This window comes from Meriones unguiculatus, chromosome 14 (genome assembly GCF_030254825.1).
Source record: "Meriones unguiculatus strain TT.TT164.6M chromosome 14, Bangor_MerUng_6.1, whole genome shotgun sequence".
Taxonomy (NCBI): Eukaryota; Metazoa; Chordata; class Mammalia; order Rodentia; family Muridae; genus Meriones; species Meriones unguiculatus.
In genome coordinates, this window is record NC_083361.1 from 72,144,855 (window position 1) to 72,168,567 (window position 23,713).

At 43.7% G+C, this 23,713-nt stretch overlaps 1 protein-coding gene across 10 annotated transcripts in view; it reads right to left on the minus strand.

Annotated features, from left to right (window-relative positions):
* Window positions 1-23,713, minus strand: part of Arnt2 (aryl hydrocarbon receptor nuclear translocator 2) — a 153,391-nt gene that overhangs the window by 38,897 nt on the left and 90,781 nt on the right. For all 10 annotated transcript variants that reach the window (XM_021647273.2, XM_060367480.1, XM_060367479.1 and 7 more), the window contains 4 exons: window positions 21,988-22,053; window positions 21,575-21,660; window positions 1,466-1,542; window positions 313-447 (listed from right to left, as the gene is read on the minus strand). In XM_021647273.2, coding sequence (XP_021502948.1) covers window positions 313-447; window positions 1,466-1,542; window positions 21,575-21,660; window positions 21,988-22,053 — 364 coding nt within the window. The remainder of the gene's footprint in view (window positions 1-312; window positions 448-1,465; window positions 1,543-21,574; window positions 21,661-21,987; window positions 22,054-23,713) is intronic.

The window sequence follows — 23,713 nt, forward strand, 5'->3', positions numbered from 1 at the left end:
GCAACATTCCTCAGGTATCTTAACAGATGTCCAGCACAGACAAGGTCTGCAGTTAAAATAAACTGATCTTAACTCCCCATCCTTTATGAAAGCTCAACTAGAACAACAGAAAGGCTAGGACAAAAGACAATGAGTCCACTTAAAGTGGTGTTGTCTTACAACAAACAGTTTTGCTTATGAAGAGTGTCAGCCTTGCTGAACAGGGAATCTGGCCTCATGTCACTTCTCCATGATATCATTGTGCTGAGCCTTGAACAAGTAAGATAAATACATTTTGAGTGAAGTTAAATCTTTTGCCAGTTCTCCACTGACCTGGGGCTGGTAGCCAATCACACTGATGCATCTTGGGTCCACAAATGTGATGATCCCGTCAGAGTTATGACGTGACAGGAACTCTGTGGGCACTGACATGCCACTCATGTCCATGCACACAGGAGAGCTAGTCACCTGGAATGGAGGGTTGATAAAGATGCAGATGAGGATATGACAAGAACCCACAGAGCTTGCAGTTCACACATCCTTCTGTGTCACCAGAAGGATGAGTGTGAGGGTTTTAATTAAAGCTTGGCCACTTTCTTTACATTTCTGAGTATTTGCCTCCTTATTAGTCAGTGGGAATAATGAATAATTACAACAAGTTATAATGCCAGTGGACACTTGTGATGACAAAAGAGATACTGCCCGCTTTGCTGCCAAATGGTTGATGCTCAGCAAATGCTCTTACGTTCTCCTTCTCTCATCTTCCCCTCTACATATAACTGGTGTAGAGACTTGAATTCTCTTAACACTGAGCCATCTCTCCCACCTCAAGTAAGTTAAATTTTAACAAGACAGGGTCCCTGCCCCAGAGGGCCTAGTCAGGTGCAAACATACCCTCAGGTAACAGTGTGAGAATGAAGTTGAGCTGAGAGCTCTGTTGTGTGAGAACACAGTGGGAAGCTACAGTGTTAACTATGGGGATTTTGTTAGGTCTCAAGTGGCAAGAAGGTAGGAAGTACACAGAAGGAATTTTGAAAGCATGAGGGCAACCAAGAAACACAAGGTAGAAGAAACAGCTTGAAAATCCCCACAGAAGTGGGGACCATGTGGTGGCTTCATGACAAGGGAAAATGTGGTTTGGTAGGAGGATGTGGTAAGGTGGGAAGAAGGGAAGGAAAGGGAGATAGAATGATGAGTTTGGACTTTGCCCCACAAGGCCCTTGGGAGACTTTAAAGGTGGTTAGTAAGGATTAGACTTCTGGAGGAATTGGTGTAGGTGGGAGGGAGCTGTGTGAACCCTCAGCACAGAAAGGTCTCTGTGGTGTATCTCTCATGGTAACCTCCCCCCTTTTTTTCTTCAGAGTGAGACACATAAGCCAGCAAATATTGAGCACACAGGAATTCCAAATGAAGAGGCATCCAAACCCAGTCTCTTGTCCTGTGTCGAGCCCTCACTGAAGATGAAGAAGACAGGCTTTTTGCTTACCTGGAGCCGCCCGATTGCCACAAGGCAATATTTACTGCCTTGTCCTACATCAGCGTCTTCTTCAGGTATGGTCATTCCTAAAATGAGACATGCTAGCATCATCAACATGCCCAAAGTGACTGCCAAGTAGGGAAAGAATGCATCATTTCATTCATGCAACTGAAAATACAGCTCCTTTGCTGCCACTCAGAGCTGGGAAGCTAGCCAGAGACTCAGCAGCCCCACACTGTTTCCTGTTCCCCTTTGCCTGACAGCGTCTGATGATTTCATGACACATCACCATCTGCATCTGTGAATGACACAGAGGCAATGAAGGGGGCTAAGATGCAAGTCATTCATCTCTACGTATGCAGTTTCACTGAAACAGGGGTGAAACACCAATAAGAAGTCTCGACAGGTCTTGTTGATCATACAAACAATTAACTTTTCTGTTGACAAGGAATCAAATACCATCATCAGAGGTGGTGCGCAACTTGTTGATTGTTTTCTGTTATCTTTTGCTTGTTTGCTTGTTGAAGGCAAGGTCTCCCTATGCAGCCTTGTCTGCCCTGGAACTTGCTATGTCTATCAGGCTGGCCTCAAGTTTACTGAGCTCTTGCTGTCAGCTTCCAAGTGTTGAAACTAAAGTCATGCACCACCATGTCTTAACTGGTGCACACTTCTCATCCCAGCAAAGATGAGCAACCAACTGGGGCTTGCTAACCAACTAGCCAGCTTAGATTATTTGGTGAGTTCCAGGCCACTGAGAACAAACAGACAGACAGACAGACAGACAAGAACAAGAACAAACAAACAGACATCCAGACAACAACACCTGAAATGGCCCTCTGGCTTCCACATACATGTTCTTACATACATGTACACAAACATGGGCCTGTATATACACAAACATACATGTGTACAGACGCACGTGTACCACTCTTAGAAACCCTCCAGATTTGCTCACAGAGCTAGCTCTTCCCCAGTGTCTTTTCAGGACTACATAGCGCTTCGTATAGATGCACCATGTGTAGCCAACCATTGCTCAGGTGTGAAGGGGGAGGCGTTTTCAGTGCTGTGCAGTTAGAAGCAAAGGGCATTCTAGCATGCATGTATTTTCAGTCACTGGAGTTGTACCTGTTGCGTGGCAGTTCTCCAGAAGGGGGATTACTGGGTCAAATATAGATACACTTCTGCTTGGTTAAATTCCCTCCAGAAGGGTTGTACCAGTTTGCATTCCAGTCACTGATGTCTTAAAGTCTGTTTCTCTATGTTCTTGGCAAACAGAATGTGCTGTCAGTTTTTGTCAGTTTGACAGGTGAGAATCGATGTCTTAATTTGCATTTCAGTAATTATAGTTATGTTTGAACACCACTTTTATGTTTAGAACTGCTTTTACATTTTGAGTTTTAATGAATTGTCTGTTCATGTTCTTTCCCATTGTTTTGCTGGGATTCTGATTACCTCATCTCCCAATGTTGGCCTTGAACTTGGGATACACTGGAGGATGACCTTGAACTTCTTATCTTGTCTCCACTTCCGAGGGAAGACAGGATGATAGCTATGCACTATCATGCCAGGTCTCCCTATTAAAGGGTTGTCTGCAGGGGATATTGTAAACATGTTCTCCCACAGGGTCCTGCGTCTTCTAACTCTGCTTACAGCAATAAGCCTGAGCTGCAGTTGAAAGCCATTTCTCATGTGGAGATTAAAAAAGACTCCTCTTTGTTTTCCTGTGGCGCTTTCCTGGCCCCAACTTTTACATTTGGCTGTCTTGGGCACTCAAGTTACTCTTGTGTAAGGTATGAGATACATGTTTGTCTTCAAATGTGTGACTCTTCAGTTACCCATTGACATCTGTTTAAAGTACAGAGGTCTGAGAATCTACTTTCATCTTGTAATAAATCCCCATTGGGTCTAATTATGGACCTCCCCTTTTATTCTATTAGTCACTAATCTACCTCAGCCCCAGTGCCACACTACTTGAATCCCAGAGACACTACTGTGTGTTCTAATATCTGCTGGGGCTTCCCCTGTAGGATATTTTGTTTTGTTTTTACGGGGATGGTGTTGTTCTTCCACATAAAACTTAGTATCAACTTACCTAACTTCATAAAATGGTTTGATGGTATTATTAGTAGATTTGATTAAATTTATAATTTACCTTCGGGAGAACTGATGTCTTTGCAATGTTGAGTCACCCTCCCTAAGCAGAGGGGAAGGTTTTAATCACGTATTTTTCATCCTCTTGTTAAAATTATTCTCTCATTCATGGTGGGATGTCATCTGGTGTTGTCACTGTGCTCATCTTGTTTGGGCGACCATATTGTTAACATTTCGTGGGTGTGAAAGAAATACAAAGCAGTTTCTACTTGATGGGATTATCACTGCACTCTCTCCCACTTTCTGAGAAGACTCAAACTTTGGAACGTGCTTACCACTACCCTGTTTGGATATTGTGTAACTGTAGAAAATGATTAAGTCCGAGATGCTCCCAGCAGAGGAGATGGGAGTGAGGATGAGTGTTGTATCATCCATGGCTAGGACAGGCATTTCTGAGCTCTACCCTTACCTTGTGTGGGCTTCATAAATAAGTATTCATTGGGAAAAAAAGATTTAATGAATGCAATTCCCTGTTATAGAAGACACTATCGCACAACAGACATCCCGATTCTTACAGTCTTTCCACTCCCTTTTCTGCAATGTTCCAATAGGTATTGGAGTTTGTTGTAAATGTAGCAACTGGAAATGAGCACCCCACAATCAATTGTTTTCTGCATTTTGACCACTTGTGGACGTCTGTGATTATCTCTGTCTGCTGCAAAAACAAGACAAACAAAAAACCCTTCCTTGATGAGGGGTGGGAGATCCATTTATCTGCAGATATAAAGATAGATATTTAGAATTAAGTTGAGAATTATACTGGTTTAGGAACATGGCAGTAGTGGGTTCTCCTCTAGGGTTCATGGCCTCATCAGTCATAGGCAGTTGACTAGGTTTACAGTACCAGGCTATTGAAGAAAATAAAAGCCTCCTAATGAGTGGGCCTTATGTCCAATTACATGGCTGTTGGTTACTCCCAAAACATAAGTGCCACAACTGCACCTTTGGTTTTATCTTCTTATTATTATAGGTTGTGGGGCTTTGAATTATTCTTCAGAGGAGGCTTTGGATCAGTTCCAGCTTGGTTCCTCCAAGCTCTGTGTCTTATGCAATAGGATCTTACCTTCATGCCCTGGGAGGCAAACAAGGGCAATAGCCTATATTATTTTGGGATTCTCCTGAATTTCCTTGACCAAGAACTCAAAGGATTTCCATGCCTGGCACTGTTTTGTTTTTGTTTAGTTTGGTGTGTGTGTGTGTGTGTGTTTGTATGTTTGTGTGTGTGTGTGTAAAAGAGAGAGAGTGTTTTAGTCTATGTCTCCTGAAGCATTATTACCCACCATGTTCTAAGTTCTGTGCCAGTGGTGTGTGTGTGTTAATGCTATAGTAATGCCCCTTTGGAGAACCCAAAAGAAGATGGACAAATAGATGTAAAAACTGTTACAAGGCCAAGTGCAAACTGATCAGGTCAAGGCAAACCCAGTGGCTGGGAAAAGGTAGTTGCTGACAGAATAGGGCAGAGCTTCTTGGGTTCATTAGAATTGAGCTCCATACATGTGGAGATGACCAGAGATTGGAGAAAGGGCTCCTGGAGCACACAGCCTGGTGGGGGAGGATGGACACTACAATACAGTGAGGGGTCTGGTGTAGATACACTTTGTCTTCTAAGTCAGCAGCTGAAGCTTCTGTGCGCCCCTGTGGATGTGAGGCCTCCCCTGACACTCAGCCTGTATCCACTGGGAATGGCAACCCAGCCGTCTCAGCTAAGGAGAGCACGCCTCTGTACAGCAGACATCCCATGGGCCTTCACTGGAGCCTAGACCTTCAGAGTCTTATGCCAACTGACACGGCTTTGCCTCTCTTTTATACACATTGTACTGATGGGCTTTGTGGTTTACCTTTATAGACCATGCAAGATGAAATACTTTGTGACTGGATAAGGTCACCAGAAAAGTAATACATGCAAAGCGAAATGATAGATCAGCCGCCAGAGAATTCTTATGAAGAAAAAAGAGAGCTGAAAACCAAACCAAAACAAAAAAACAATCAACAGCTTAGCACCCCCCCACCCGGTTGTTAAAACTCTTTATACTTGGAGAAGCCCAAGGGAGGACATCTAAACTGCAAGCTCTGTGTGTCTAGAAGAAGAAAGGCATAGGTGCAGTTTTACAGTTAAGCAGACAAAATATTCTGTGGGCTGGAATACAGCGTAAGCGAGAGTTGAGGGCAAAGTCAGGTTAGAAAGCAATGTTAGCAACACACATAGTGATCAGGACACAATTGTAGCAAGGTCTCCTAGAAGAAAACAGGAAAGGCACAAATCATCCAGAGAAAAAGAGTACACACTATGAACAAGCAACTCGGAGACAAACACCCACATATTTGTGTGTTCAAAAAGGACAGGGAATTTCACTACAAAAGAACATTTTATTGAAAACATCACATCTCTTCCAAGTTTATGCCAAATATCAGACTGACACAGCTTATAAAATGATGGAAATTTCTAGAGGTATTAGGAGGTGGGGAAAGGGCACTTTACTCTATCCTGCAGGATACTTTGGTGGTAGCTTAGCCAATTTAAATCATCTGACTAACCTTCAGAAACACCAGCACTCATAAAGTCCCCTGCAATGTGTAGACCTCAGCAGTCCCGTCCCCCCTCCCCCCGTCCCAAACTGGAGATGAGCATCATGATCCCATCTGGAAATGAGTGACTCATGAAACATCATGCAGTCATGTAAAAGAAGGAAGCCACAGAAACTGCAGCTTTTAAAAAGAGAAAAACACTAGGAAGCTACACACTTGGCATTCAGGGAAAGGAACAGGTTTAGTTTAAACCTTTAAACAAATTTACAATGGGCTTATGAGTGAATTTTACTTTTATCTTATACGTTTTTCCTGTATCTTCCAAATTTTATTAATGAACATGTTTTGTGTTTCCGCAATTTTTTAAAAAGACACAAAATAAGGTGGGTGGGTGGCACAGCCTATACTGCCAACACCGGGAAGGCTGAGGCAGAAAGAATGTACATTTTGATTTTAAAAAGGCCAGCTCATGATGCTTTGGTCCTTATAAAAGTAGGTCTCCCACTCTGAAGAAGTTTGCTTGTAATGCCCTGTGCTCTCCAGCAACACAGAAACACCAGTGGGCATGGTGATATCCAGACTTAGGGCCCTGCCCTTCGATTAGCAAATGTGCCTGGCGGTAGCAGAGGCCTAACCGAAAGGTTAAGCAGAGACACAGTGTTCCCCTTCAATCGCCTGGCCACCGAGCCAGGAAGCAGAGAAGTTCCTTCCTTCCCTGGGCTGACTGGGTGGTTACTACTGAGTATTCTGATAATTAGATTTGGACCCGAAAAGCAAAACTTCATTTCCAGGAAAAGGGACCTGTAAACACAGGGGTATCTTAACACAGACGTGGTAAGTCTAGTAGGCTAACTAGAATGAGGGCACATGGCTCTATACCTTGCCTCTCCATCAAGAAAGCACAGTGAGGAAAAACTGAAGCCTCCCAGTTTACACCCATCATGTAATTCTGAGTTTGAATTATCATTCCAGTATGAGTAATGTGGTTTCCATGGGGAACAGTAGCCCTTTCCCAGGAAAGCTGAGGGGTTTCTGCTACTGTTGATGGGATGCTCAGAGAAGTACAATGGGTTTCGCTAGCTTCTCCCTTCACTCCTGCTTCTAGATCGGTGTCCACCTGCCATCCACCTGCCTAAGGTGACATCAGAACTCCCACCACCATGCTTTCTTTAGGTGTTCTTGGTCCACTGGTCACAGTCCCAGGACATCAAGGTCTGCTCACCTCCTCTCATACAGTGGCCCCACATCCTGTTCCACTGTCCCTTCTCACAACCATGGCATGTACTTTCTTTGTCTAGCAGGATTGGCCTCCACTGCCCTGCTCATCTCTCCTGAACTAATGAGGCCAGAACCACTTCCTTAAGCTCAGCCCTGGGAATGCTGCTTTTCTTACTGAAAGGCCCTGACCTTACCAGCTGACCTGAAGGTTCTGTGATATCTCCTGTTCTATGGTACCTCCTTTATCATGACAACCGGCCCCAACAGTTACTTTCCAACTCTCCTACTCTGGGGCTGCTTTAAGACAACTCTCTTATGACTGAGGTGCAACGGTCTCTTTTCTTTTCAAACACTTCCCACCATCCACTTCCTGATCTCTCCTCTTGCCCTGGCTCTGGACATCTACTGTACAGCCATGTGCACCTTGGCTTTGACTAGGTTTGAATGCTTTTATTTTTTAATACCAAAGCTCCTAGCAGTTTCACAGCCCCCACTCCAGTTCCATTTGTGAGAACAATGCTAGTGCTTGCTGCTGTGATAGCCTCTCAAGATCTGAGATGGCGACCTGCTCCTCAGAGGAAGGTGGCTGTGATGAGGAGGATGTGATAGAGAGACCAGAGCTTCCTGGGAGGAGGGTGCAATGGCTTTTTTGCTGCAGGGTAGCTTGCTGCCAGTATCTTTCTGCCTCTTCCTGCAGCCTCTGGTCACTTACAAAGACCTTATGGAAAGTGATCTATGGTCTGAGCACACGGAGTTGGCAACCGCATCCATTGGAGATAATTACCAGAGCTCATTAGCTCATTGTGAGTTACTCTTCCTTTGTGAAAGCACAAATATCCAAATTAAGAACAATGGTGAAAAGATTCTCTTTGGATGTTAGAGTCATAGGCAGCCTCTCAGGGGGGCCTAATGATGAACCCATTGAAGGCCAAAACTGGCTTCAGGAAATCAAACTGGCTTCAAGGAACCAAAAAGTTGACAGGAAGACATTCTTATTAGTGTATGGCTCCATGGTATTAACAATGGGCTTTAGCTCTGGGGTAGCCAAGGCCATCCCGAATCAAGAATTCTGAGTATGCCATTGATGGAAAAGCCTGTGGCCCTCTGAAGTTCAGGAAACAACCAGTCACACTTATCATGTGACACGGGTATGAGTACCTTTCTTCTATGGTGCTTCTGTAAGCATTTGGTGGAGTAATATATATGAAGCATCAACATTGTGCATGGTACAGAGACTCAACACATCCAGTGTGGTGATTTGAATGAAAATGGCTCCATAGATTGGGAGTGGGATTATTGGAGGTCTCGCCCTGTTGGAGAAAGTGTGTCACTGGGGGTGAACTTTGAGGTTTCAGATGCTCAAGCCAGGCCCAATGCTACTCTCTCTTTCTGTTGCCTGAAGAGTCAGACATAAAACTCTAAGATACCTCTGCAGCAGTATGTCTGCTTGCACTCTGTCATGCTCCCCTCCATGAACATAATGGACTAAGCTGCTGAACTGCAAGCCAGCCAGACTCTAATTAAATACTTTTGTTTGTAAGAGCTGCCATGGACAGAGGTCTCTTCACAGCAATAGAAACCCTAACAAAGACACCCAGTCTCCTAGTTTGCTTCTGTTGTGAGAAACACCATGAGCAAAAGCAACCTGTGAAGAAAATGATTGACTTGGCTTACAGATTAGAATCCATCATCAAGGGAAACCAAGAGAAGAAACCTAGAGTAAGGAACTGAAGGAGAGGCCCTGGAGGAATGCTGCTTACTGGTTTGTTCCCTGTGGCTTATTCGGCCTGCTTTCTTATGCATTCAGGACCACCTCAGCTACGTCCCCTGCCAGCTATGTCAACTGGCAGAGGAGGTAGGGTCCTGCTGGGGCTGAGCCAGCTCTCCTTGTGCTGATCTCTACCTACATGCAGGGCTCAACCTTGGTTCAGAAGGGCCTAAGACCACACTGCTTCTTCAGGATGGGTGTTGCTGGCTTGCGATGCGGCCCAAGGCTCTCGGGCTGTGACATTCTCTAGGTACAAGCACCAACAAGGGCCCTGACGCTCTGCTGTAGAAAAAGGAGAACCTGTTCTTAACTCTCCGGAGTTTACCAGCTTGATGGGAAAAACAGACCCAGCTTATTCCAATGCCATGTGCTTAACTATGTCACAGGGAACAGAACAGTGCCTGGAGGAGGGCCACAGGGCCACTGTTGGGTGCCAGAGAGGGTGGAGAGAAGTCAGGAGAAAGTGCTTCCTGGCAGGAACTTTGAAGTGTTTCTTTAAAACACGAACAGGATAACTGCAGCTATTCTAACAGATTTTAGCGAGTCTCTAATCGGCTTCACAAGCTCATTTCACCCCATATTAAACTACATGGCCCTCCTTGGGTAGCCTCTCCTCTCCTGCCAGCTAGAAATCAGTCTGGAGGATATAAGCAATGCAAATGAGAAGGAACTGGAAACCGCTGTTGGGAAGGGAAGCCAGCACTGCCCCGAGGAGGCTTCTTCATTCCTCACCAAGGATTACAGGAACCCAGAGCAGACCGGTGGAAAGCGGTGCTGTTTTTCAGTCTCTCTGGAAAGAGGCCATCCTTGGCCTTCACCTCCTCATGTGAATTAAGACATATTTTTACGCTTCACAAAACAAAAGGCAGAAGGGGAACAACTGTCTTCTGGCTGCAAGCAGCTCAGGGCACTTGCTCACGGCACGCTGCCAAAGCCTTCCCCGAGGAACATTTGTAAACTTTAGGAAAAATTTACTTTTGCAAAAACACATTTGGGAAACAGTCTCAATAAAGATAAAGAGTTTTCATCACCATGGGCTTCTCAGAGACGGTGCTATGCTGCATCAATGAGTCCCATTTGCCAGGAGAGAAATGCAGAATGTGGCGTTTCCCAGCGGATTGCATGGAATCCTTTTGTTGCGGTCTAGGGACTAATATCTTGGCAGGTATTTTGAAAAAGATGTTGACCTGTGGGTATCTTGTATTTCAGGGATCTTGCCTACTAATTCTAAAAGTGGATTTTCAATTTTGCAAAGTAAAGCTTATGGGTGTAACTGGTGCTTTTGTACCTACTTGTCTCTCCCAGAGAACAATGAAAGGTGCCAGGGACTGAGAGAAAGAACTATATCTCAGTGCCAGAAATCGGGGAAGGTGAGCGAGGGTGATGCAGTTTTAGGATGCATGGATCAGGCCAGATGGTGGTAAGGAATGATACAACAGAGCCCTGTATCAGTCTGTGGATGAGTGAAAGGTTTGTACCAGAACAGTCAAAAGCTCAGAGCAAGCTTGGCGGGAAGTGAACCCAGAAGAGAGGCAAGTCTCAGCGAAGAGCCTGAGACTCCTAGGAAACCTAAGATTGTCACTGGGACGATCTGTGACTTGTAACCTGGCACTCCTGCTATAGCCCTGGCAAGAGTCAGGTGAAACTGTTCAGGTGTTCCTAAGACTGTAGCAAAAGCAAACATTCCTCGTCTGTTCTTGTCATGGCTACTCAGGTCTTTCTAGAACCTATGCAATGGATGATAGAACAATTCTCAGATCTCAGAGTGGACCATCACACAGTAACATGTCTATCGTGAGTCACATGGAAATTAGAAATGTGAGAAAGGGGACATCAAGGTAAGGAACCAGAGCACACATTTCCACTTACTTTTTAAGAGAGACAGGAAAATCTAAAATCAGCCATCTGGGAGTCTTGAGGATGTGATATTTACAGAAAGATACTAACTTTATCAGTGAGGATTGAGTTTAGATGAAAAGCACTTGTCATATTAAAAAACAAAAAAGGAATGGTAGTCATGAATAGAAGATTAGATCAAGAAATTAATATGAAGAACAAAATTCTAAGTGGGGACAAAGTAGACCCAGGAAATTGGTGTGGGGATTGAGGCAGGACCAGAGTACCTGAGGCACGGGGCAACTCTGAAGCCTGAAGGACACTTCTCCACAGGAAGAGACCAAGCCTGCAGTGCAGGTGAGAAGCAGCCTGGTCATTGGAATGAGTGGACGCAACCTCCCTAGAGTATCTGAACAAAACTTTTAGTTCAAGGACTTCAGGAAACAATCTACCCATGTCATAGCAGGAAAGGGGGAGATTCTGAAACAAAAGGCAGGGGAGGCTGAGACATCTGTACAACAGAGGGTAGGAACTAACGAACTGCTAAAGATGCGGAAGAAATGTCCACTTGAAAACCCTTTGACCTCAAGAACTCTCTTTGCAACTGCACAGGGCAGTTGGAAAAATTCTCAAACTGGAAGGATCCAGGAGTATGGGGCCTGCTCACCCTTCTAGATGTAAATTATTTGGAGACTCATGTTGGCATGGTGGGATGGATTAAATAATGGCAGAGTGATGGTGCAGAGAAAGACAAGATGAGCAACAAAACCAATGGGGACTGATACTGCGGGTAACATACGAGTGACAGAGAGAGATGATAGAAGGTAGATGACGGTTTGATGGATGCTAATAGGTTTGAGAAACAAACAGATGAGAGATATAATAGCTGATAGATTTGATCAGTTGGTGACAGACAAATGATAGGTGATAGATGACAATTTTGAAAATGTATTTTAATTTATTCTTTGAGAATTTCATACATGTATCCAAAGTATTTTGAGTATGTTTACTCCAACTCCTCTTGGACTCTCCTGCCATATGCCCTTCTCAATTTCACATCTTCTTTTATCTTTTTATATTAAATTATTTTTTTTTCTTTTTGAGACAGGACCTCACTGTGTAGCTCTGGCTGGTCTGAAACTCACAGAGATCCACCAGGCCTGGCCTCTTCCTTTTTAAAAATAATCCACTGAATCCAATAAATGTCCTCAACATGCACATGGGTGAGGGGACTCAACAGAGAGCAGTTCTGACAGAGTATAGAAGATGGATGATAGATTTGAGAGATAGATTTGATAGACGACAGACGACAGACAGATAAATAACTTATGTAAATAGATGGCATAACATAACAATGACCGAATAGCTGAAGTACAAATTCCAGTCAAAAGCCCATAGCGATCTGTACACTATTCGAGGAGTAAAAGAAGCCCGTCAAGTTTAATAATGATGTGTAAGCACACAGACCCTGCAACCGGACTTCCTGGGTGTGAGCTGCGAATTTCCCACCTGCCTCACGTGGCCCTCGCCCACTGCCACTTCTGCCACCCGTACCCTGCTATCTCACATCTCTATACCAGCACAGCCATTGTCCTTCGTTTTCTCCCAAGTGAGACAGAAGCACTAGTCTACACTGGTCCTTCGAGCAAGTTCCATCTGGTTCACAAAATAATCTTCAAAACTCTGTACACAAAACCCATAGAATGATCCAAGCTTTCAGGATTAGCATTCTAGCCCTGTGGCAGTTAGAATAAAAATGGCCCCCATAGGCCCATAGGAATTGTCACTATTAGGAGGTAGGGTCTTGTTGGGGTAAGTGTGTTTCTGGGGGTGGGCTTTGAGGTCTCAGATGCTCAAGCCAGGTCTAGTGTGATTGTCTCTTTCTACTGCCTGCAGATCAAGATGTAGAACTCTCAAAGCTTTTTCTCCAGCACCATGTCTGCCTGTACACCACCATGCTTCCCGCCATGGTGATAAAGGACTAAACCCCCGAACTTTCAGCAAGCCCCAATTAAATGTTTTTTCCTTTGTAAGAGTTGTTGTGATTATGGTGTCTCTTCACAGCAATAGAAACCCTAACTAAGGCAGGACCCAAGATCTGATGCTATCCCGTGCCTCACCTCCAGTCCCAGCCCCAGTACCCCTTTTCCTCATGGCAAATGTACAATAGTGAATGCACCAAGATGACTGACTGTACAGCCCAACCGTACTCCTTTACCAGCATGTGTGCTTGGCTAGCTGCTTCACAAGGCTGTCTTTAGGTATCTAGAAAGCAGGAAAAAACAGTGCCTGTACCACATCAGGGTTCTCGTGAAAATCAAATACAAAGAGGAAGTCAAGGGCTTTTCACTGAGCTGAGCTCTTGACAGTCTTCCCAAGGGAAGGTGTTGCTGTTCAGAGCCCCACTGCCTACGTTATTTCCCTTGCTTGTAACATGTTTGTTATCCAGCAAAGTTCTTCTCCTTTATCCTTCCGCTTCAGCTCAATGCTACTCTCTTTCTCCACCAGCCAGCCTGGCCTGCAGGATAAACAAGCTTTGCCTTGACACATTCCAGCAGTTGAGTTTGTGCCTTGCTTAGGACTTGCAGCTTTGCATTGACTTGGAAATCAGTGTGTCCCCTCTACAGCACTGACAGCAGGCACTGTCAGTCTCACCTCAAGATCCCTAGGACCCCACAAAAACTTGGTCTGCACTAAGAGCTCTGAAAACATTTATAAAAGGAACAAGAAGAGCCAGTTCTCCAGAGTGGTTGTACAAGTTTACATTCCCACCAGCAGTGGAGGAGGGTTCCCCTTTCTCCACAACCTCTCCAGCAATGTGTTGTCTCTTGAGTTTTTCATCTTAGCCATTCTCATGGGTGTAAGGTGAAATCTCAGGGTCGTTTTGATTTGCATTTCCCTGATGGCTAATGGGGTTGAGCATTTCTTTAAGTGTTTCTCTGCCATTCGATATTCCTCTATTGAGAATTCTCTGTTTAGCTCTGTACTCCATTTTTTAAATTGGATTACTTGATTTGTTTGTTGTTTAACTTCTTGAGTTCTTTATATATACTGGACATTAGTCCTCTGTCATATATAGGGCTGGTGAAGATACTTTCCCAATGTGTAGGCAGTCGTTTTGTTTTGATGACAGTGTCCTTTGATTTACAGAAGATTTTCAGTTTCATGAGGTCCCATTTATTGATTGTTGCTCTTAGAGCCTGTGCTGTTGGTGTTCTGTTCAGGAAGTTGTCTCCTGTGCCAATGAGTTCAAGGCTCTTCCCCACTTTTTCTCCTAAGCGGTTTAGTGTGTCTGGTTTTATATTGAGGTCTTTGATCCACTTGGACTTTAGTTTTGTGCAGAGTGATAAGTATGGATCTATTTGCATTTTTCTACATGTAGACATCTAGTTAGACCAGCACCATTTGTTGAAGATGCTGTCTAATATCCAGTATATATAAGGAACTCAAGAAGTTAAACAGCAAAATATCAAGTAATCCAACTAAAAAATGGAGTACAGGGCTAAACAGTGAATTCTCAATAGAGGAATATCGAATGGCAGAGAAACACTTAAAGAAATGCCCAACCTCATTAGCCATTAGGGACATACAAATCAAAACTACCTTGAGATTTCACCTTACACCCATCAGAATGGCCAAGATGAAAAACTCAAGTGACAACACATGCTGGAGAGGCTGTGGAGAAAGGGAAACGCTCCTCCACTGCTGGTGGGAATGTAAACTTGTACAACCACTCTGGAAAGCAATCCTGGTGCTTCCTCAGACAACTAGGAATAGCACTTCCTCAAGATCCAGCTATACCACTCCTAGGCATATACCCAAAAGAGACTCAAGTACACAATAAGGACATTTGCTCACCCATGTTTGTAGCAGCTTTGTTTGTAATAGCCAGAAGCTGGAAACAACCCAGATGCCCGTCAGTGGAGGAATGGATGCACCAATTGTGGTATATCTACACAATGGAATATTACTCAGCAATAAAAAACAAGGAAATCATGAAATTTGCAGGTAAATGGTGGGGTATGGAAAAGATCATCCTGAGTGAGCTATCCCAGAAGCAGAAAGATGCACATGGTATATACTCACTCATATAGACATATAATATAGGATAAACCTACTAAAATCTGTACACCTAAAGAAACTAATCAAGAGGGAAGACTCTTGCTAAAATGCTCAATTCCTATCCAGAAAGGCAAAGAGGATGGACATCAGAAGAAGAAGAAAAGAGGGAACAAATCAGGAGCCTGACACAGAGGACCTCTGAAAGGCTCTGCCCTGCAGACTATCAATGCAGATGCTAAGACTTAAGGGCAACCTTTGGGCAGAGTGCAGGGAATCTTATGAAAGAAGTGGGAAACAGTAAGATCTGGAGAGGACAGGAGCTCCACAAGGAGAGCAACAGAAACAAAAATCTGAGCACAGGGATCTTTCCTGAGACTGATACTCCAACCAAGGACTATGCATGGAGATAACCTAAGACCCCTGCACAGATGTAGCCCATGGCAGTTCAGTATCCAAGTGGGTTCCATTGTAATAGGAACAGAGACTGTCTCTGACATGAACTGATTGGCCTGCTCTTTAATTACCTCCCGCTGAGGGGGAAGCAGCATTACCAGGTCACAGAAGAAGACAATGCAGCCACTCCTGATGAGACCTGATTAACTAGGATCAGAAGAAAGGAAAAGAACACCTCCCCTATCAGTGGACTTGGGGAGGGGCATGCATGCAGAGGGTGGAGGAAGGGAGGGATGGGATGGGAGGAGGGAGGGAACCACAGGGGGATACAAAGTGAATAAAGTGTAATTAATAAAGAATTAAAAAAAAAAAGAAAGAGTCAGTTCATCCTGTTTGAGAATGAAAAACCAGAAGACTGTGACAGTCATTCTCCGTCTGAGAAGCTAGCGTAGTGGCTTTGATGTCTGGAGAGATCCCGAGCATACCACATATGGGCAGGGCAGGGTGGATGGGGAGCACAGGGGTATAGCTATGGCCTGTGATTTAGTTGGTCTCAATACCAACAAGCAATTTTTGGAGACTTTTGTCTTCAATAAGCAAACTGCCAGAAGCCCAGAGCTGTCGGAGATGAGCTCATGGCAGAGCCGAGCCGTCGGGTGAAGTACAAGCACTGGCCTGACCCCAGAGGCTTCTGGGCAGAACTGCCAAATAACCTCAAGCCTGTGGCATGCTGTGGCCACAGCTTACTGAAAGTCAGCAACAAAGTGAGAAAAAAGACACCCACCTCACCACTAGTGAGGAAATGCCTAGTGCCAACACAAGCTCTTTCCAGGTCTGGATTGTCTCCGGGGTAAATCACCAGGCCTGGGTTCACCTAGCCTGGGTCAGACCTTGGCTCTCTTGTGCAGACATTTGTCCAGGCAATAAGGCATTCTACATGGGCTGATAGGTGGTAAGCCATGCCTCCACTTTAGAAATAACATCTATTCAAAGATAGACCCTCTATGAAAGGCAAGGGGCTGGGTGGTGACAGTGGGTGGAAATAAGTCACACTTCTGAAAATTTAGTGTCCTTCAGCCTCTGAATACACCCCCAATGTATAAAATGCATTCTGCCACGAGCGGTTTCTGACAAACTAAACAACTAAATGATGGGACAAGGGAACTCAAAGCCTATCAGACCCACAACAGATAATGAACTATTAATAATGTAAAATGTTGTCAGGCTAATTAGAAAGGCTACTGTACTACAGAAATGGCTTCTGGAGAGGCAGAGAAAAGGAAGATTCATGGATGTACAGCTAACCTACTGAGGCCTAAGGCCTAAAGTATACATATGCTTTTTTTTTCCATTTATAATGTTAAAACCATGTTATAAGTTGCAGGCAAGGAAAAAGGCCACAGAGCTCCAGTTTGCATTACAAAGGCCATCCTGGCTGCTACCTGTTTTGGGGGGTTGGCTTTTTTATATTTATAGTGACTTTAGTTAGCTGCCATAAATCTTTACTGTTGTAACTCTGTCATTGTTTATGATTGCAGAGCTTAAGCATGTGAGCATGCAGGGCCAGAACTGTGACTTCATAAGGCTTTGATGGTCCTTACAGTGAGCTGTTTGCTGCTCTAGTACACTAACTCCAAAACCTTAGGAAGGGGTAAGAGAGTCATGACTCCATTTTAGCCACTCATCCAAGCCACACAACTGTCTCTAACCATCTCAAGAGTTCCACAAAACTTAATTCTATAAACTTAGAAACTCTAGCAAGAAATTCCTTCAGATATGTATCCCTCTAGAGTCACCATTTTTCTTTTGAGCAAGAGCCTTTCTTTCGCTACCATCCACCCACTCACCCATCCATCCATGCATGCACCCATCCAGTCTTCATAAATACAATGTTTGCTAAGTAGGAACGATATATGGGTGTGAGAAGATGAACACAACATATGCCCTTGGGTCTTGCAGGATGCCAACAGTAAGCCAGAATTAGTATTCTATATATGCCAAGAATGCAGCTATTAATCAAGAAACAGTACTGGTAGCCACAGAACAAGGCATCAGGGGCAGCTAAGTCCCTGTAGGCATGCATGAGTCATGATATAGGAAGATGGCCTTCTTCTCTAGAACCTCTGTCCTCACAGAAACACCAAGAGCAGACCAAAAAGGCAGACAGTGACATACTTCCAAGTTCACCGTAAATCACGCAATCTGATCATTTAGGACACCTCTTTTGAAAATTCAGATTGATATCTCAAAACATCATTTTCTCTTATTTTTAAAATTAGTTAAAACTTTGGGAAAACGCAGGCATGAGCAGAAAAGAAAAATGCTCCAACAATCTTAGACAGAAGTAAATGATTAATATTCCAGTTTTAACATATACATATGCTTTATTCATTTATAATGTAAAAACTAAAATGTGTATGTCTTGAAACATTTAAAAACAGTTCTTTGCACTTTATTTTGTTCTCAAACATCCTTGAATAGCACATATGCTCATTAGTGTGTGTCCAATGTGCTGCTGTATAGACTCCACAGAATTTTAGCCATTTTTCTGCCATTGGCATTCAGATTCATTTGGAGCTTTCACAATTGTTAACAGTGCTTAAGAACATAATATACGGACATCTCTAGTCAATTTGTTAGAATAAATTTCCACAAATCTGAGGGCTGTATCATAAGTCACACATTGTCAAATGTTTGATACATACTGCTCAGTTATTCTACTCAAGCTTTGCACTAATTCACATTCCTAACAGCAGTGTGAAAGTGTCTTTTCTTTACTAACACTGTGTATCATTTGCTTTTTCTCTCTTTGGACCATTAGAATGTAAGAGAAAATAATATCAAATTCGTGCAGTTCTGGTTAACCATAAAAACTGTTTTTTGTCCTCATGACTTAATGAGTCTATCTTGCATTTTTAGTGCCTTTTCATGGCTTTGACTCACTTTCTCTTCTGTAACTTTCCTCTTTTGCTCCGAGCTGTGCCTTCTGGAATTATCCTGAGACCAATCCTTCCTTCACATGACACCCCCTCAAATACTTGAAGACAGAAATCATGTCTCATTTTCTCTAAGTGAAACACCCTGGCCCCTTCAGCAATTCCTTATGTGGCAGTTTCAAGGACCAGTATTTAAGATGATGACTAAGTCCTAGGACCCCAAACGATCTAATACCAACAGTCTTGAAACACATGCAGGTCCAGGGTTGCAGCCAATGCCTGCATCTTGGACCACATCTTTTTTTCCCTGTCCACAGGGCCTGGTGAGTTTTACCACACTCATGGGAATTTTATCACACTTAAGTGAGATCATGGGCCTGGAACCCCAGGAAATGGGCAGAAAGGCATAATATTGAGTCCATCAGCAGAGGAAGAATTTACCTGGTATAGTAAGCATGATTAATTAACTTAAGTGAAGAAAGATACAGTAAGAACCAAGGTATCCTCTTGGCATAAATTCCAAGAAGGTTGTGGAGTACTGATGCAGCCTAGGTATGAGCATTCTTGAGGACAACTTTCCTAATCTCAGCTGGCTTAGAGACCCTCCTATCCCCAAGGATGACTGCCCGCTAACACTTGCCTATAATCACCTGTATATATGTAATATTTATCTGAGCACTTCTAGAAGGATGGGCCTGGGGTCTGTAGCCCTAAGTCCTTGCTCGACAATGGCCACAGACAGGCCATGATACACACTGGATAACTAGGGATCTATTTGTTTTCTGTGGTTCTGACTGGTTCTGCAGCACTATCAGACTATGAGTGAGCCAAGTTGAGGGCTAGATGCATTCTGAATCTCTGTCCTTGAGTCTGGCTCAGGCCTTTGTCAAACAACACACCGATAGTTTTGTAAATTACACTTCCTGTGGTTTAAAGATGTCTCTTGCGGGCTGGAGAGATGGTTCAGTGATTAAGAGCATTGGCTGTTCATCCAAAGAACCTATGCTGGATTCCCAACATGGTGGCTCATACCATCTGTAATTCCAGTCCCAGGGGATCTGACCGCTACAGGCATACATGTAGGCAAAACCAACCATACACATTAATAAGAAAAGAAAGAAGGAAGGAAGGAAGGAAGGAAGGAAGGAAGGAAGGAAGGAAGGAAAATGTTGCCAAAAGTTCATATGTTAGAAACTTGAAACCCCGAATTCCTATGTTGATGGTATTTTGATGGGACCTTTTGCGGGGGAATGAGGATTAAATCAGATCCTATGATGACGTAATGATGATGTCAGTAGCTTCTTAAAAGAAAGGGGCTATGTGTGGTGGCACACCCCTGTAATCCCAGGACTCGGGAGGCAGATGAAGGTGGATCTCTGTGAATTTGAGGCCAGCCTGGTCTACATCATGAATTCCAGATCAGCCACATGTATAGTAAGACCTTGCCTCAAAAATATAGTAAAATAAAATAAGGAAGCAAAATAAAATAAAATAAGAGTCCTAAACTCACAGGCGTCAGTTCTCTCCCCAGATGACATTCTCTGGCACAATATGACACATAGCAAGAAGACCTTGTCAAGCACAGCCCCTTAACCCCGAAGTCCTCATCCTTATAAGTAACTGTGAGAAGAAAATTTCTTTTCATTGTCAATAACCCAGTCTGTAATATTTTGTAATAGCAACCCAATAAAGACCAAGACAATGTTGTAAGTAGAAAAAAAAAAAGCAAAAACAAGACAAAACAAAACAAAACAATACCAAAAAAAAAAAGATTTTACCTCCAACAACAACAACAAAAGCCTTTAAGGGCATGCATATATATATATATATATATATATATATATATATATATATATATATATATGGCGCTGACAGGCTGTGCCATGCATATCTATGTGTATACATGAATATATGTGTGTGTACATACACAGGAAGTCAGTGTGGAGTGTTTAGATTGATGAGTTTTGAATTGCAGATGCTCAGAATCTGGCAATTCCATAGCTCTGCTGTGATTGTTCTAATTACGTTGGTCATGGTAAACACTCAACAAACAGCCACTCCTGTTAAGAGCAGGCAGTGCATTTCAGAACCACAGTAAGGTGCTAATGGTGTTTGTGGACTTAGAACCTTTTTTCTTCGAAAACCTTAAACAGTGTCAAGAAACTATTTTACTTCCAGACCACCTATGGTGTGGGTGAAAATCAACGTGCTAGACCAGAGGTGCAACCTGCTGGGCAATAAGCAGCCCAACAAGTGCCACGCTATCTATAAAGCAGGTAGTGCTAGACACTCAGTGAAGGAAGGGTCACCGTAGATCCCTGCATTGGCCGGGGAGGGCTCTTGGATAGCCCCCTCCAAAACAAAAATCCAGTTCATACTGAGCATAATCCACAGCTCACTGCCCATAAGAAGCAAAGCCACAATAAGAAGCTCAAGTCACCTCATCTTACAGATCCTTATTATAATCTGCCTGTCAAAGGCCAGCATACTGTATGTAAACTTTTTATTTCTTCCAAGCAATAGTCTGGCTATTGATGTATATTCTTTAACTGAATTATAGCCACAGGCTTTGTGTTCTTTCCTTTGTGGCATTACTATGCTTCACAGGAATATCCTCTGTATGGATACATGACATTTTATTCATCTATCCATCACTTAGTGTCTATTGGCTATTCATCTATCCATCACTTAGTATATATTCAGGTTGTCCATTTTATATATATATAAATTTATATTTAAATTTCTTTGTAGACTTAGATCTTCAATTCTTTTGGGTTGATATCTAGGAGTCAAGCTGTGAGGTCATACAGTAACGGCATGCTTAGCATTTTGAGATTGTTTTTCCAAGTGGCTACGGTATTTTACATTCCCCCCAGCAAGATATGATGGTTTCAATTCTCCTTTCCTTGCCAACGCTTGTTGTCTGTTATCTCACTGTGATTTTGATGTGCGTATCTATGGGGATACAGCTGCAACTGTCATTTCAAATCTGCACACTACATTACAGAGGTTGATGGCGCAAAGGCTCCACTCATCCTTAAATAATCAGCTTTTTAGAAATGTATTTTAAATAGCTGTGCTTTCTCTAGTAACAGAAATGACATTCTAGCCACACACACAAAAAAATACCTTCCTGCTTTTTCTCCAAGAATATTCTTAACCCAATATTACAGTCGGGGATGGAGGCTCCTTCAACCTTCTTGGAAATACAACAGCAACACTGCTCACCTGCTGGTGGCCAAGCCTTGATGTAACCTGTGCAGTGGACCACAGCATACTGGGCTTCTCCTTCTTTTACAGGGCCAAGGCCATTTCTGAAAAAGGACATACATGAAGTTGTCTTCATTTCATGAGAACAAGGCAAGCTGCTGATAAGCCCTTTAGTATCTAAGCTGCCCGTTTGATTAATGGATTTAAATCTTCATTTCCCACCATCCTGACCTCGTCCTTCAACAGGGCCTGAAAGTCACACATAAACTCCACCCAGCTCCCAGTTCCCACCCTGGGCATGGCCACCCTAACACATGCCCTCATGGTTCTCCATTCTTAGCCTCTCTTCAAGCTGAACTATCCCCCAGTGTGGGGCCAGTGAGCCATTTACTAGCATAGTCCCCAGGTACAGCACAGAAAGGAATGCCCACCTGAACCTTTTCCTCATGGTGGTTATTCTGTTCAAAGGCAGGTGATCCAAGGGTGCATTTCCACACCTAAGAGTCAACACATGTTATTAGAACCAGGGAGGATGCAGTGACTATATGAGGCATGGTGCTGCTGAGACAGACAAGGGGCATTAGGCGAAGTGTTAAGATCACTGTTAGTGTAACTTCTTCGTGTGTTCAAGCGTGTGCAGGTGTGTGTGGTTGCAGGTGTTACATGTGTGCATGTGTATCTGGAGGCCAGAGGATGCGCTCAGGTGCCATGCTACTTTTTCTTTTGTGGTAATGTTTCTCACTGCCAAGCAGCTTACCAAGTGAGGCTGGCTGGCGGCTGAGCCCCAGGGACCATCCTGGTTTTTCGTCTCCGATGCTCGGACGAGCTAAAGTGTGCCACCACACCCAGTTTTTTTCATACGGGCTCTGAGGATCAAGGTCAGGTCTTAGCTTATAAGGCAAGTATTTGACTGACTGAGACATACCCTCAACAGAAATGAGGAGTTCTTTAATTAGTAAACACTCTTTATGATGTTTACTCTCCTATAAATGAAGGTATTTATTACAAATGAAGGGGAAGCAATTAAAAATTTTCACCCATGGCCATTGGACTTCTTGTACCTGAGACTATCTTGAGCAATATGAATACTAATCAAACAGTCAGTCGGACTACCCTTATGTGAGCACTGGCTGCTCCGAACTCTTCATAGACACCTTATAAAAAACTACCCTTGATGGTGAAGCGCTAGCCAGAGTTATTTGAAATAGTCCTTACTGGAATTTTTTAACTGTTAAAAGCCTTGTTGAACTCTGGATGACCCTAGTACATTGTCTACCTACGCCAGGCGGAGAGTATTTCTGGTGGCCTAGAAGAGGGGTAAGCTTGTGACTGGGGCAAACACTTGCCTTCATTTGCTTGCAAGCCTTGCTATAACGGATGCAAACATCCTTTTGGCTACATAGCGGACTCTTCAGCTCACTTGGAGAGCTGGCTGAGAGACACTCTTGTGTGCCTCTCCTGTTATTACATTAAGCGCAATGAAAGGCTTTTCTCAAGTAGTCTTTTCTTAATTACTTTTTATTATTAAAGCTTGAGCTAATGACACACACACACACACAAAAGAAACAGCAGAGATAAGAGAGCATCAGTGAAGGCAGAGGCAATAGAGCAGCAGTGCTAGCTAGCAACAGCTAAGTCACCAAAGGGCTGAGCTGCGTAAACGGCAGGGTGGTCCTTGACAGCAGCAGGCTAGAAGCCTGCGTAGCCAGAGATGAGACACTGCATGTCTGATGGTTGGAACAATTATATATTGTCAGGCCTTTAGGGTCAAACGTCTCAGCAGCGCAGGCCTGGGAGCTGTAACCCCGGCTGTTATCAAAGGCTGAAGAATGTGATACCTAGATTGCCTGGAAACTGTAATGCCAGCTGTAGCCAAGAGCTGAGGAATTTCAGTGTCTTAGACCAGCACTCAACACTGGCAGGGCTAAGGATCCTTTTACCCAAGGCCTACACAAAAGCCCTAACACTAAAAGATGCCTTCCACTGCTGCTCCTACGTGCCACCACATGCTGCTGTCAAACACCAAGTGACACAAAAGCTGCTAGGTAGGACCAGCACTTGAAGAATTTCTCCCCTCCCTTCACTCTCTATTCCTGCACATGTTGAAGGGTAACCCTGCTATCAAGTAGATGGTTCTCAAGTGTCCTGTGTTCTGGG